Raw genomic sequence first — 16,362 nt, 5'->3', positions numbered from 1 at the left:
GGGAACTCCACATGCCGTGGGGTGGCCAAAAAAGACAAAAGGAAAGCAAAGAAGAAAAGAACTGAGTGCATCTGGCACTCCAAGGGCAGATATTCAAGCGGGGAACGAAACGTATTCCTCTCTTCCTGGCTTGCTTGCATTCCCAGCAGACAGGAGAAAAGTGTCACCATTTAATGAACGGACGTCGTAATAAAGCTGCTGCTGTTTGGTCACCTGGTCTCTAAGCACTGCTCCCTTCCCCATGTCCTCCCTTAGCAGGCCCTGATGGCTCTGCTCCTTTTCCTCTCCTGCTTCCCTTCCAAAGGTCTATCAGTCTCATTTCCCCTCAGCCTCCGGCAATCTCACAATTTGACTGCACTGCCTCTGGCCGTTCTGTGCACCTCACTGTTCACTGCTGATCCCAAGCCATGGCTTTGCTAAGGTATGTAATTTCCTTTCAACATGCTCCGTGAGCTCTGGTCCCGTATTTGTTTTGTCTATACAATGGAGCTAATAACTCACTTTCTTTGAAAGCAGAAGCCCTCGGACAGATGTTTTCTTGAGGCCCTATTTGCTAAGATCTGTCTAAAGTATTTATCTTTCCGAGACAGACTCTGACCTGGACTGTCCACTCTTCCCCCTCGTTCCCCAACGCCAGTCAACTCATTTCTGGCCCCACGTCTCTCTAAGCTCTGCCTCTTCAATCTTCAGGCTCTTCTCCCTCTCCCCAATGATTCTATACTGCTCAGTGCATCCTCACTTGAAAGCTATCTGCTTTGTTCCTTATCTGATGGGTATCAAAGACCTTCTTCAACTAAATTATATGTTTACCAAAGACAAAAAGCATGTCATATTTCCCACTCCAAACTTTTCCTTTAGAAAAAAAAAAAGCATGTTTAAAAGTATAACACTTGCAGGAATTCCTGTTGTGGCTCGATGGTAATGAACCCGATTATCATCCATGAGGAAACAGGATTGATCCCCGGCCCCACTCAGTGGGTTAAGGATCCGGTGTTGCCGTGAGCTGTGGTGTAGGTTGCAGACAAGGCTCAGACCTGCCGTTGCTGTGGCTCTGGTATAGGCTGGCAGCTGCAGCTCTGATTCAACCCCTAGCCTGGGAACCTCCATATGCCCTGGGTGCAGCCCTAGAAAGAAAAAAAAAAAAAGGTAAAAGCATAACACATGCAAATAGATGTTAGAGAATGAAAAGTAAAATGATGAATAAAATGAATCTCTACAAAATGTATGAAAAAAACATTTTAGCTCTGTCATCTGAAAATGTAAAGGATGTGATCAAAATTCATAAAATGGGGTGGAAACGGGTTTGTCTAATGTGTTTCTACACCTCAGAGCCAGGGATATACCTCTGACCTTTGAAAGAGGTAGTTTGGGGATAAATGAAAAGAAGTACCATTATCCCGAACAGAATTAATTCTTGTGTGTGTGTGAGAGAGAGAGAAAGAGACAGACAGACAGACAGACACACAAATTATCTGGTGAAAATCAATGAGTCCCTTGCATTGTAATGGACCATTTCTCGAAAGTACTGCTGAAGGTGAGGGCGTGGAAGGATGGTACGGCTGATGCCCATCATTGAAGAGTCCCAGAATAATAGGCTATTTTAGACCTCATCTCTAATTTGCGTAGTTTGGTCACTTTACGGATTCCTAATTTTAAAACATGAAAGGACCTTACAGATCAACTGGTTGAATCTCTGCTTTTGAAAGCAGTGGACATCTGGAGAAGGTGAATTCACCCCTGGCTCGGAGAGACATGAAGCCCAGGGGGATGAAGCTTCCTGAGCACAGACTATACTGGGACCACTCAACTCTCTCAGGAGGCTGGCCCATGCACCTTTTGTTCCTACAGTTTCACCTGCTTCTGGCACCCCTTTACCACTTTATCGAGTTCTGTTTTAATCTGTCCAAAACAAGAATTTTTTCTTTTAAAAAGAGGATTCTCTTCCAAAATTTATAAACACCTTCTGCAACTCCATACCAAAAAAACAAACAACCCCATCCAAAAATGGGCAGAAGATCTAAACAGACAACTCTCCAAAGAAGACATACAGATGGCCAAAAAAACACATGAAAAGATGTTCAACATCACTCATTATTAGAGAAATGCAAACCAAAACCACTACGAGGTACCACCTTACACCAGCCAGAATGGCCATCATCCAAAAGTCTACAAACAATGAGTGCTGGGGAGGGTGTGGAGAAAAAGGAACCCTATCACACTCTTGATGGGATTGTAAATTGGTGCAACCACTGCGGAAACCAGTAGGGAGATTCCTCAGAAAACTAAGAATAGAACTACCATTTGATCCAGCAATCCCACTCCTGGGCATCTATCCAGAGAAAACCATGACTCGCAAAGACACATGTACTCCGATGTTCATTGCAGCACTATTTTCAATAGTCAAGACATGGAAACAACCTAAATGTCCATGGACAGAGGAGTGGATCAAGAAGATGTGGTACATATACATGATGGAATATTACTCAGCCATTAAAAAGAACAAAATACCAACATTTTTTGCAACATGGATGGAGCTAGAAATGATCATGCTAAGTGAAGTCAGCCAGACAATGAGACACCAACATCCAATGCTTTCACTGACATGTGGAATCTGAAAAAAGGACAGACGGAACTTCTTTGCAGAACAGATGCTGACTCACAGACATTGAAAAACCTATGGTCTCCAGAGGAGACAGTTTGGGGGGTGGGGGGATGTGCTTGGGCTGTGGGATGGAAATCCTGTGAAATTAGATTGTCATGATCATTACACAAATACAGATTGATAAATTCATTTGAGTAATAAAGAAGGGGTTAAAAGATATGGTACACACACACTATGGAATATTACTTAGCCATTAAAAGGAAATAAACAATGGTATTTGCAGCAACATGGATGGACCTAGAAATTATCATGCTAAGAGAAGTCAGGCAGACCATGAGACACCAACATCACATGCTATCACTTATATGTGGAATATAAAAAAAGGACACAATGAACTTCTTTGCAGAACAGACACTGACCCACAGATTTTGAAAAACGTATGGTTACCAAAGGAGACAGGTTGGGGGGTAGGGGATGCCTGAGGGTTTGGGATGGAAATGCTATGAAATTGGGATGTGATGATCATTGTACAACTATAAATGTAATAAAATTGAGTAATAAATAAAATAAAATAAATAAAAAAATAAAAACACACGCCCAAAGAAGAAAAAAAACGGAAATTAGATACAGTTGTATTACTTAAGACAAGTGCTATGTATTAATTCCTTTCAAAATTGCAATAAGGCCATTTACATAGCAATATAAATAATATGTTAATGAAAAATATTTTCTAAAATAGAACAGTTTAGTGGGAAAAGTAGCATTGTTTCATATTTTTGCAAAACTTTTTAATGCCTGGCTTAATAGAAGACAACTGAATTATCATTATCACTTTTGCATTCAATCTGCTGGGATTAGCTGTTTTGGCTGAAGGACAGGAAGAAAATTAAGCCTTATATAGATAGGAAGAATGAAGGCTATATTTCATAGCCTTTTCAGAAAACTGTGGACATTCTTTCTTTTTGGGACATATACCAAAACTTACAAGGGGTTGTTTTTTAAAGTGTACAGTGGAATCTGCAACCATATCAATACATTTTTCAAACTGTTAAAAAAATAAAAAATACATACAAAGAGGATTCTTATGAATAAAATGCAGTTGTATATATGGGTTTTGTTACATGAGACCATAAAAATTGTTTACCTTGGGTATCTCTGTAATCTCCAGAGTCTTCTAAGAGATTTTTCAAATAATCTAGAAGAGGAAAAAGAAACAGCATTTAGTACAATAAAAGGCACTAAGGAAAAAACATGTCTTTCTTCCTTTTTTTTTTTTTGGCCGTGCTCGCAGCCTGCAGAAGTTTGTGGGCCAATGATTAAACCCATGCCAAAGCAGTGACAAGGGCAGATCCTTAATCCTCTGAGCCATCAGGGAATTCTACATATGTCCTTCTTAGTTGAGTCGGTGTATTGCTTCATATAGATAATCGTTTGGTTTACACTTCCTTTTTTAAAAAGTGCAACTAATTAATTGATTAACTTGTGCTAACTTTCGAAAAAAGATGAATAAAAGAATAGGCGTTTCCGCATAGTTCAGTGGGTTAAGGATCTGGCATTGTCACTGCAGTGGCTCAGGTTGTAACTGTGGTATGGGTTCAATCCCTGGCCTGGGAACTTCCACATGCCACCGGTGTGGTCAAAAACAAAACCACAAAACAACACAAAATAAAAACAAACAAAACAACCCTGAAAGAATAAAGCCCTGGAATCAATGTGAAATTAGGACACAGAATCAGAGCTAGAAACAAATCTCAAAGCTTGCACTGGTGATTTTGGAGTTGAGGCATCCGGCTGCTGAGTATACGGTCTCACCCAAGTAGTACAACCTCTTTGCGGCACAGCCAGGACTAGAATCCAGGTCTCAGGATGCCCAGTCCAGCACTTTTACTCCAGGAAATACCTTAATCTCAAGATGAGATGTAGATTTAGTACCGAAGTTCAAGCATTATAGACTGACTGCTAAGGGACCATGACATTTGCCGATTTCAAGAGTCTAACGATGCTCAGACATCAGAAAAATGCACCATGTGTGTCTAGAACAGTGGTTCTCAAATGCGGGTGGTTTTGCCCCCCAGGAGACATCTGGAAGTGTCTGGAGACATTTCTAACCATGGCAACTGGGGAAAAGGGCTGCCGCTGGTATCCTGTGGTTAGAAGTCAGGGTCGCTGCTAAACATGCTACAAATGTACAGGACAGTCCTGCAACGAAGAATTATCCGACCCAAAACATCAATAGGGCTGCAGTTGAGAAACCCTGGTCTAGATGAAGACAGCCTGTAAGTGGGCAACACGGTATATAGTGGGTCTTACAGTATGAAAAAAAAATTAAGACAATAGGTTCTATTTAATAAGTCATTAACACCAAGGAATATGACGGGGTTTCTAGATAATATTTCCTTCTTTGTTCAGGTATGTCGATGGCTTCCCATTAACTATCAAATTAAAACACATTCCATTTCCTGGAATTTAAAGTCCATGCTACATGGCCCTCGTTCACTTTTCCGACTTTCTCCCTTGTTACTGCCTGACACAGGCCCTTTGTTCTACCAAAGTTTGACTCTACAACAATCCCTTAAACACTTCCCATGTGTTCCCCGGCTTCATACTTTGTGTCTCTCGAGTTCCCTTCTTCTGAATCCTTTCTCTGTCTCTGCATATAAAAATGCAACTCATAATCCTTCAAGGCTCATCTCAAATTCCTTCCCTCCTACCAAACTTTCCACTTGAAAGAAATGTTTTTTCCCTTTGAATAAGATATTACACAGGAGTGACTCACTGTGTGGTATCATTTTCTTTTTCTTTAGACTCAGGGCTCCTTGTGGGTCGGAGCCACATCTGATTCATCTTTCTACCTCTCATAGCACTAAGGCATGGCCTTTGCATACAAGAGACAATGCTTGGAATATAAAAATAAATGCTTTAAAAAAAAAAAAAAGACAGGATTGTGTCTTAAGCGTCGGTAAAAGGCAATAAAGACAGAGATGAATCCTAATGCTGGTGGGAGCTGGGAAATGGAGAGAGGAAAGGCATGTTAAAACACTAAAGGCAGAGTTCCCTGGTAGCCTAGTATTCAGAATCCGGCGTGGTCACTGCTGTGGCTCATATCTGATCCCTGGCCTGGGAACTTTCACATGCCATGGGTGTGGCCAAAAAAAGAGAAAGACGGAATGCATTTTTATCAGATCCAGTCTCCATCTAGCAATAGCACGAAAAAGATGTAATTTCATTCCGTGGATGTATGAAATCAGGCTCAAAGGCAGAAAGGGCAACTTAGCGCCAGCTTTTCAAACTTAATACATGACGTGAACACACACACCCAACTGCGGAAACTAAGCATCTTTGAGACGGTGACCCAAGAACCTGTGTGAGTCTACACATGCCAATCAGAAATACCCAGCCCTGGCAATAAGCCCCGATGAGATATCCTGCACCATGGCCTCAAGCTTCTGGGCACCACAGTGTAGGTTCTAGCTTGCCAGAGACCATCACGAGCCATTTAGATCTGAGAGTAATCTGAACACACAAGCTGGAGAGCATTCGTCCAACCAAATAAACAAGAAAACCACACAAGTTAACAAAATGCATGGATCATACACTACACTGAGTCTCATCTGAGGATGAAGAATGGACTTAATCTCACTCCGACCCCACTCAGAATGCATTCCACATGTAAGCTATGTTTCGTGAGTCCAAATATCTAAATTTTCATGAGCGCGAGGCTTAGGTAGGATCTCACTCTTAGGTCCTCTTACGTGAGGGAGGAAAACTTACTCTTCTTAGATGTCCTCAAGGCCTTGGCTACCTCGATTAAGCAAAAGTGATGTTCCTTAAGTGAGCTGAAGAGTGTGGGAACGAAAGCACGTTTACGGAAGTACCAGATTCATGGCAAGTTTCCATTTCGTCCTCAGTTCTTGTTCTTTAATACAGAAGCATAGCCATGCACACGGAGACATTTCTCTAAACCAAAAGAGGCCACTGGAAGAGGGCTATACTAGGAAGTGCTGACCTCAGAATCACTGTGCCGAGCCCGATAAGCTTGAGCTGCATTTTCTTTCCATGGACTCAGGCTCAGCGGGTGCCCGCCACCCTGGACACTCAGGCACAAAGTGCAAACACACAAATTGGCTGAGCAGAAAACCCACCACGAAGATGTTGCAAAATCACATCATTACTCAAGGAGATAACGGAGTTAGGTTTACTTTCCTTGCCAATAATAATAATAATAATAATAATAATAAATCTTAAGATTCAACTTTCAAAATTCAGCGTTATCAAACTGAATTTTAGAAATGCAACTTTCCAATGTATCCATCCATCCATATTTTCAGGGCATCTTGTCATAGTCCATCCTCCTTTTGAGCACTTGTACCTTTTCTAGGAAGACAAGACCATGACCCCCACCTCAGTGAAGAACCACTCAGTGCCTTAACTGCAGAATGAGACTGGGACTGATCACCCTCTGAGTCAGACGGGAGGAGCGATGAAATCACCAGCTGCCCCAGGGACTGTCATAACCCAGGTGAAACCCAGGAAAGGAAACCAGACAGACACACCTGTGTTGGTCATAAGGCACTGCGGACTACATACCACTCGGGACCCAGCACCCTGCGGGAAGTGCCCTTCAAAAATGAGGAGAGCAGAGGAGTCATTTCAATTTGCCATGGTGGACGTGCAGTGTTCTGTAACTTTCCTGTTTCTGCCAAATCAAACTAGACATTTTTCAAAACTTCAATAATATAGGTTCCTACTGTGGGGCAATGAGTTAAGAATCAGACTGCAGAGGCTCAGGTTGCTGTGCAGGTGCAGGTTCAACCCCAGCCAGACACAATGGGTTAAAAGATCTAGCGTTGCCGCAGCTGCAGCCTAGGTTGCAGCTATGGCTTGGATGCAATCCCTGGCCCATAAGAAACAACAGACACGGGAATTCCTATAAGAAACAACAGACAAACACTTCAATAACAAAAATGCTCAAGTGCTATTCATATTGAAAAAAAAAAGGGTGCCACAAGCATGCGCAACACAAAATATATTTTCTGGCCACCAGGGGGCATCATTGATTAATAAACGTTGATTAACCCCATCATCACCAGTACCCAACATTAGCAGCATAAAACTGAAACATGGCAAGTACAACCTCAAGGGCTATGAAAGTTAACTTTGTTCTCATAGACGAGGCCCAGAGTGAAAGAATGAGGACCCGATAAATACTCTATCTTATCAGACGTCTGAGTTTTCAATTTATGGGCTCCTAGTAAGCCTTACCATCTCCTTTGATTGCCTAATTAACAAATAAAAACTTCAAGCAGAAAACTATTCAAGAGGTACAGTAACTATTTCCTAAAAATGAGTCATCTGTGGGGAAAGGGGAGTTTTTACTCAGCAACGCCCAGTCAGATTCCTGGACTGTGTGCTGAGAAATGGCTGATGGCAGAGCAGAGTAAATAAGCATATAGAACAGGTAGCATTCCAAAGTCAAGTGTTTCGTATTTGAGGACATGTCTTGCTTTGTATTATCCAGATTCCTTCTTTCCTCCCTAAATATGTAATTGGATCGGGGGAAAAAAAAAGATTTATGAGATCTAGAGAATAGTAAGTCTAGTCAATAAAAGCTTGTTTGCCAAAAATTTCAAAATTTACAAGAAGCAAACCTGGGAGTCCCCCTATGGCACACTGGGTTAAGAATCCAATAGCAGCAGCTCAGGTAGCTGTGGAGGTGGGGGTTTGATTGTTTTTGTTTGTTTTTTTTTGCTATTTCTTGGGCCACTCCCGCGGCATATGGAGGTTCCCAGGCTAGGGGTCGAATCGGAGCTGTAGCCATCGGCCTACGCCAGAGCCACAGCAACGCGGGATCCGAGCCGCGTCTGCAACCTACACCACAGCTTACAGCAACGCCGGATCCTTAACCCACTGAGCAAGGGCAGGGACCGAACCTGCAACCTCATGGTTCCTAGTCGGATTCGTTAACCACTGCGCCACGACGGGAACTCCGAGGTGAGGGTTTGATACCCAGCCTGGGGCAGTGGGCTAAAGGATTCAGCTTGGATTCAACCCCTGGCCCAGAGATTTCATATGCTGTGGGTGCAGCCATAAAAAAGAAAATAAACAAACAAACAAACAAACAAATAAAGCACACCTAAAATTGTCCTGACTTGTGCTTACAGCAATGCCAGATCCTTAACCCACTGAGCAAGGCCAGGGATCGAACCTGCATCTTCATGGATGCTAGTCAGATTTGTTTCCACTGCACCACGACGGGAACTCCTCTCCCTTCCTTCCTTCCTCATTCTTCCTCTCTTTCTCTGCACTGGCTCAGTGACCTGAGCCAGTGCAGAGAACACTAGATCCTTAATCTACTGAGGCACATGGGATCCCCTTTCTTATTCCATTGTCTCTCACTTCCTACTTGTTCCACATTAGATTCTTATCAACAACAGCCTATTTCAAGTTACCTCCCTGTTCCAGTGGCAGAATAATTATTATTTTGAACCAGTAGGTCTGTTCTTACAATGGTACTATGTCTTTTTAACTGCTGTTTTAGAATATGTACTAATTGATGCCTCCCTTTCAGAATCTTCATTAATTCTTTTATTCTATTTATTACTAGATACAAAATCATTTTGATATGTATCAATAAAATCACAAGATTTTAAGTTAACTTTAATGAGAATATGGAGCGTTTGCAGTTAGACGCTAAGCTGATGGTTCTATAGCGTCAAGTATCCTTTTATGCACAAACGCTAAACTGTGGGCTTCACGAGAACCAGGAACCTGAATTAATTGTCCTTATATCCCCAACACCCAGGACAAAATCTGGTGCATAGTCAACAAACGTTCCCTGAATTTCTGACGGACTAAGAGACACTTACTCAGAGTTAGCGCTCCCTGCTCCATATTTCACCAGGCGGCTGAGACGATTCTCTGAGGGTCTGGCTAAAAAGCGCTCTAGTTCCTGTGCTCATTCTCCCACTTTTCAAATCTCAGTTCAATTCCTGTCCCTGAATGTGTGGCCCAAGTTAGAAGAGGTGACTTTTCCAGGCCCTTGGGATCAAGGGTTCATGACTTGGAAAACAGGCGATGCCTTCCTGGGAACCCAAAGTCCCGCTTCTCCTGGACTGACGCAGCCCCAGACTGTACAACGTCCTGAGCAGAAGGCAGCCTGGGCTTCAAACTCTGCCCGGGAGCCCTTGTCAGGCCACAGCCACAGGAGGCAGCCCCAGCCTGTCTTAGCCTTTGCTAAATCTGGGCCTGAGGTAGCACCCCCAAAGGACTCACAAACCAAACCTGCCTCCACATTCATCCTATGGCCAAATTTTGGAGCAGATCTTACAGGGGATAGACGCTCCCTTTGGGGCCCTTTTTAGCTGGACAGACTGGCCAGCGATATCCAGAATGCGGAGTCCAACCACAGGAAAGTCTCCCACCAAACCTAAGCTATCCAATATTTTGACCTGGTTGAGCCTGCTTTTCTTTGTGGATACATGTGGCAGCCGTTAAGGCTGCCAGTTTATCACGTGAGAATCTCGCATGCATAGAAACGGCCTTGACACAGTCAAGCCCCACTTAAAGAATCTCTTATGCATATTTAGACCCCGCAGCCCTGACTATCGACAGAGAGCAAATTTAGGTTTAGGGAGAGAAGTATATTTTACTACTCCCCAAAAAATAGCCAAGTGAAAAATAAAGCAAATATAGACACCAAAGGGAATTTGAGTCTGAATTTCAGCGTTTTCTCCAACTGGAACAGTTCCTGGTGCGAACCCATGATTCTGACAGGCGCTGAGGGAAACTCTTGAGCAACAGAGTCAGCTTGCTAGGCCTCTGGCGAGTCCCAGCAATAGAGGGACTTGGCTGCTTGTGTCAAACCTATACCGAGAACTGGAAAATGAATGGCTTTGTTGTAATGTCTACTGGTAGGTTCTGAAGATTTGCAAACTTGGGCAGAGCCAAACAACATTCTAAAACTTCTAAGTGACATAGAGAAGTTCCTTCTATTATGAAAACAGGCAACAAACCACAGTATTGTCAATGGCACTAGGACTTTATCACTACAGACGTCATGTTTTTTTTTTTTTTTAATATCACATTACTGCTGCTGCAGAAATCTAAAAGTATTGTTTACTCTGATACCACTTGCAGATTGTGGTAATTATTAGATCCACCGTCGGACCTTCATATTGAATGTATTATCTAAAGAAACACATGTATTGGTCTGTCACATTTTAAAACTGCTTTAAAAGAACTTCACTTCAGTCAATTGGTTTCCTTTTACTCTTATCAATTTTACCCTGTAGCTTACAAAAAATTATTTTGAAAAGAGATCCATAGGCTTCCCCAGGCTCCCAGGGAGATCCAGGCTTAACTTGAAAAAGGTTAAGAACCCAAGAACCCCTGTTCTATGGAGAAAGTGAGATTCAATTTAAAAGCTATCGTTTACTCAAATAGGCAGAGAAAATGTGCTTACTTCTTATATCCCAAAGTCTTTCCATAGTATTAACTACTTCATGGACATAATTTATTACATATCCTCTCACAAAATACCTCATTCACAACTACAGTTAAAAATGAATTGCAACACAACAAGAGCTGAGCTCATTACAATGGGAATTCTGAATGTTACCACCCTCCCATTTCACATGGATGGACCTGCCTTCTATCATAGGCCTTTGGGTTCCTCAGAAACTACATTCTTGGACTGGTGTCCAGACAGCCCCACCTTTCATCAGGTTCTGCTCTAGAGGAAGTGTTCGAATGATGTTTGATGTAGACAATTAGCTCATGGTTTTAAAACAAACACTTGCCAAGGAGAAGTTTCAATTTTCAGAAGCAGAAGTTTCAATTTTCAGTAAGCGATTTTTAAAAGCCCTGCATTCATTCAATCCTGATCTTTTGTCAAATCTGCTTTATTAGTCTGCTCATAACTCAAATGTCTAGTTTCAGAACGCTATAACAGATGTTTTCAATATCCCATTTTCTACCAACAGGGGAAATCCTGGATTTCTAAAACCTAGAGGGAGTTAATATCAGCCTAGACGAAAGGCAAAGATTATAGGAGAAGTAATATAATATGTTGTTAAAGCCACTTATAATATAACATAAATATTTTGAACAAGATCAAAGAGACTACCTGATCCAAATTTAATCCAAGTTCAAAGGACTGTTACTCCCCCTTTAAACACAGAAGTGAAAAGATATTTCAGAGGAATTTTTAAATTATATTTTTCATTATAGTTTTCTCCACCATGATCCCCAGCTGACTCAACTTGTTGCAACACCAATGTAGTCAATTTCCACAAATAAAAGGCTTTTCGTTGAAAAATTTATACTGCATGTAACATAATTACAAACCAAAAAACCCCCAAAAGCAAACACCTCCCCCCAAATAAAAAACAACCCCAAAAGGATATGTGATGGTCCTTTCTGGATGGTAGAAGATGAAGAGGGACTTTGGTGTTGTGGTTGTTTTCCAGTAATACTTAGAATATTTTTTATAGGCACAAAAGATCCCTTCAAAGAATGTAAGTTGACCCTTATAAAATAAATCCTCAGAAGAGTCTCCCTCAAACAAGTGACCAGAACAACATAAATTTTAGGAATTGAGAAGAAAAAGAGCCAGGAGGGAGCCTGAGTGGTTGGGCATGGCCCCAAAGAGCAGGGCCGTAAGCTCCAGAAGGGCAGGGGCCACACCGTGTTGTCAGCCAGTGTTTGCTGGTGCCCAGCTCAGGGCCAGCCCATATCCATATGGGCTGAATGAGTAAGTAAGTGACTGACGAATGGAGGAGAGAATCTGGCCTTGAAGGACCAGTTTCAGGAAAGAGAAAGAGACGGAATGCACTTAGAGCAGAGGAAAAAAAGGTTTGCTCGGGTCTATGGTTATAAAGAACACGTTTATCCCGTGGTCTTTATCCTGTGGAGAAGTACGATTTTGTATTTTTCTAGAGTAGGATTTAATTTTTTAGCAGTTTGACATTTACAGGAAAACTGAGGGGAAAGGTATGGAGCTTGCCCATCTATCTCCTGCCCCCAAAGCCACGTGGCCTCCCCATCACCAACACCCCCCGTCTGAGGGGGACACGGGCTACAAGAGAAGAATCTACGTGGACCCATCGTAATGACCCCACATTCACAGTTTCCACTGGGTTCATTCTCGGTGGGGTACGTTCTGTGGGTCTGGGCAAATGTGTGATGGCAGCTCTCCGTCACTGCGGTAGGATAAGCAAGGTGCCAATTTTCCTAATTTCAGAATAAAAGCACGTCTGTAAAATGATGCAAAGGATATATACATGCAGATATCCCTCGGTATCTGTGGGGCATGAGTGCCAGCGCTCCCCTCGGACACCAAATCTGTGGATGGTCAATGCCCTCAGATAAAGGGGCGGAGTCCCATCTGCCCTCTATCTGTGGGTTCGAATCTGCCAATACCTAAGGCCGACTGGAGGGCCCCAGCTCCTGGTTCTTGGCACAAAGCTCCCAAAATCTTTATAATTTTCTAAATGACAAGAGAACTAGGACCGTCTTTTGTCCTAGTATCTGGTCTTTGACCCTGGTTCTTTTTTTTTTTTTTGGTCTTTTTAGGGCTGCACTTGTGGTATATATAGGTTCCCAGGCTAGGGGTCCAATTGGAGCTGTAGCCGCCGGCCTACACCACAGCCATAGCAGCGTGGGATCCAAGCTGAGTCTGCAACCTACACCACAGCTCATGGCGACGCCAGATCCTTAACCCACTGAGTGAGGCCTGGGATCGAACCTGTGTCCTCATGGATACCAGTCAGATTCGTTTCCGTTGAGCCACAGTGGGAACTCCTGGTCTTTGACCTTAGTTCTGACACAAAGCTCCCTTGGAATTTCCCAGGTGACAGCAGAGTCTTTGGTCATGATGAGAAGACTCCTGGTGAGCTCCTAGATGGGGACTGGTCATCAGAAAGACCAAGCCGTGCTTAGAAACAGAACACTTTCAGCCCCTCTCAAAGGGAGGGGAGAGGAGTTAAAGTGCAGCTAATGATGGATCGTGCCCCTGTGACGAAGCCTCCATAAAACTCCCAGACTACATGGCTTGGTGAGCTTCCAGAATGCTGGCGTGCCCAGAGAGGGAGTTCCAGCCCACACCCCTTGCCCTTGCATCTCTTTCTGGGTGTTCACCTGTATGCTTACCACATCCTTTTTGTGTATGCGTGTGCCTTTTGGGGGATGCATCTGCGGCACATGGAGGTTCCCAGGCTGGGGGGGGGGGATCGGGAGCTGTAGTTGCCAGCCTACGCCACAGCCACAGTAATGCCAGATCTGAGCCACGTCTGTGACCTGCACCACAGCTCATAGTAACTCACTGAGCAAGTCCAGGGATCAAACCTGCACCCTCACGGATAGAGTCAGATTCGTTTCCACTGAGCCAGGACAGGAACTCCACCACATCCTTTTATCTAAGGGTTGTTTTTTTTTTTTCTTTTTTTTTGGCTGTGCCCACAGCATGCAAAAGTTCCTGAGCCAGGGACTGAACCCATGCCACAGCAGGGACCATGCAGAATCTTTAACTCGCTGAGCTGCCAGGAAACTCCATATCCTTTTATGATAAACCAGTAAATGTAAATAGCTATTTCCCTGAGTCCTGTGAGCCAATCTAGCAAATTTTCAACCCCAAAAGAAAGTCATGGGAACCCAGATTTACAGCTGGTGGGACAGAAATATAGGTTAGAGCCCGGGACTGTGACAGCAATGGCCCCTGAAGCTTGGGAGGGTCAGTCCAGAGGGGCTGAGCCCACGGTCTCCGGCAGCAGACGATGTCAGAATTGAATTAAATTACAGAACAGCTAGCTGGTGCTGAAGAGAATCGACTGGTGCAGGAAAAAATCCGGTAGGCGCGGGGTCAGAAGTGCTGAGTGTGGCAGTGGGAGAGCAAAGGGGAGACGCGGGAGGAGTTGTTTTTCCTTCCTTGGAAGGGGAGTGGTAAGGGCAGCGGGACCAGTAGGCAGCTATTGCCGCAACTTGGCGTTTAGAAAGGTCTGGCAGGGAGCCTAACGAGGGAAATGGAAAGAGCAGGAAGCAGAGGCAGAGGAAAACCCGTCAGCAGATCCTACAATGGAGGAAGGATGAGAAAAGGCAAGTATTTCAGTCCTTTCCACCGTTCTGCTTCTGGGTAACTGGAAGAGCCTTCTACTCTTAAAAGCAATTCATCGATCCATTCATCCATCAAAAGTTCACTGGCACCATGGCGCAGGGAGTCTCAGCCTCACATAAAAGAGTGTATTTACTTCCCTGAGGCTTTCACTTTACTGAGTTCCTGTTACACAGAATCTATGCAGGCACCGAGTTTGGATAAAAAAAGATGGTCTCTGCCCTGAAGAGATGAGGAGGAAGGAAATAAGCAGCGCTAAAAAATTAATGCTGCTCCTACAGCAGCGTCTGCTTTTTGGTTTTTGGTTTTGTTTGTCTTTTTTAGGGTCACACTGGCGATATAAGGAGGCTTCCAGGCTAGGGGTCGAATTGGAGCTTTGGCTGCCAGCCTACACCACAGCCACAGCAACGCGGATCTGAGCCACACCTCTGACTTACACTGCAGCTCATGGCAACACTGGATCTTTAACCCACTGAGAGAGGCCAGGGATTGGACCCGCATCCTCTGGATAGTAGTCAGGTGCATGACTGCTGAGCCACAACAAGAACTCCTGTGTGTTTTTTAAAATTAAGTAAATCACTTAATTTTACTACTTTAAAAAAAACTTCCAATCATAAGCCTTTCATTACGTAACACATTTTCTTTGATCTTATTATTATTATTTTCTTTTTTGGCTGCCTCAAGGCATATGAAGTTCCCAGGCCAGGGATCAGATCCAAACGGCAGCTTCATCCTACGAGCTGCAGCAACCCCAGGTCCGTAACCCACTGTGCAGGGCCAGGGATTGAACCTGCATCCCAGTCCTTCAGACTTCGCCAATCCTGTTGCGCCACAGAGGGAATTCTATTTGATCTTATTTTGAGTTGAGCTTAAAAAAATTACCAAAAGTTCAGTTGGAAATTTTTTACGACAATGAAGGAAGAGATAGCCTAAGTAAAATATCCAATAAAAACCCAAATTATGTCCTGAAGAGAACATTGCAAGACAACAGGATGGGTGTTGGAAGAGCAGGAGCAGGGCTGCTGGACCTGGGGGTGGCCACACACCTTTCCCTAAAAGCATCCCAGAGAAACGATCTGACCTCATCTGTAGTCACCCCTGCATTGCTCAGCCTTCCTTTCCCAGGAAACCACGGTGGGCGCACATCTCCTAAACTGAGTCCGAGGGAATCCTCCCTTTCTCTGCCTGAAACTCACTAATAAATCAAACAGTCTCACTCCTGCTCCCTGCTCCTGTATATTCTGGGCCTCTGGAATTACAAATTCTAAAGGGGAAAAAAAGGACTTCCCTCACAAGGTTGTTTGGAGGGTGAAATCACTGAGTTTGTGCATCCAACGATGAGGATCCCGTTAACTCACATGTTGGAAAAGACGCAGACGTAAGACTTTAAACCCAACTTCGAAAAATGTAAGTGCCCAGACAAAGGCACTTTGATAACCAAAGTAAAAATATTTTGCAAAATAGAGAGCAATCAGACCACTACAAAAAGGATGGCGCTCCCGTCGTGGCTCAGTGGTTAACAAACCCGACTAGCATCCATGAGGATGTGGGTCTGATCCCTGGCCTCACTCAGCAGGTTAAGGATCTGGCGTTGCCATGAGCTGTGGGGTAGGCCGGCAACTACAGCTCTGATTCAGCCTCTAACCTGGGAACC

At 43.7% G+C, this 16,362-nt stretch overlaps 1 protein-coding gene across 1 annotated transcript in view; it reads right to left on the bottom strand.

Moving 5' to 3' along the window:
• FGD6 (FYVE, RhoGEF and PH domain containing 6) overlaps positions 1-16,362 on the bottom strand; it is a 120,521-nt gene that overhangs the window by 25,734 nt on the left and 78,425 nt on the right. The window contains exon 9 of the mRNA XM_047788262.1: positions 3,747-3,797. Coding sequence (XP_047644218.1) covers positions 3,747-3,797 — 51 coding nt within the window. The remainder of the gene's footprint in view (positions 1-3,746; positions 3,798-16,362) is intronic.

Source organism: Phacochoerus africanus, chromosome 7 (genome assembly GCF_016906955.1).
Source record: "Phacochoerus africanus isolate WHEZ1 chromosome 7, ROS_Pafr_v1, whole genome shotgun sequence".
NCBI classification, from domain to species: domain Eukaryota; kingdom Metazoa; phylum Chordata; class Mammalia; order Artiodactyla; family Suidae; genus Phacochoerus; species Phacochoerus africanus.
Note: the sequence above shows the minus strand (reverse complement) of the source record. Positions and strands in the feature narration are given on the sequence as shown.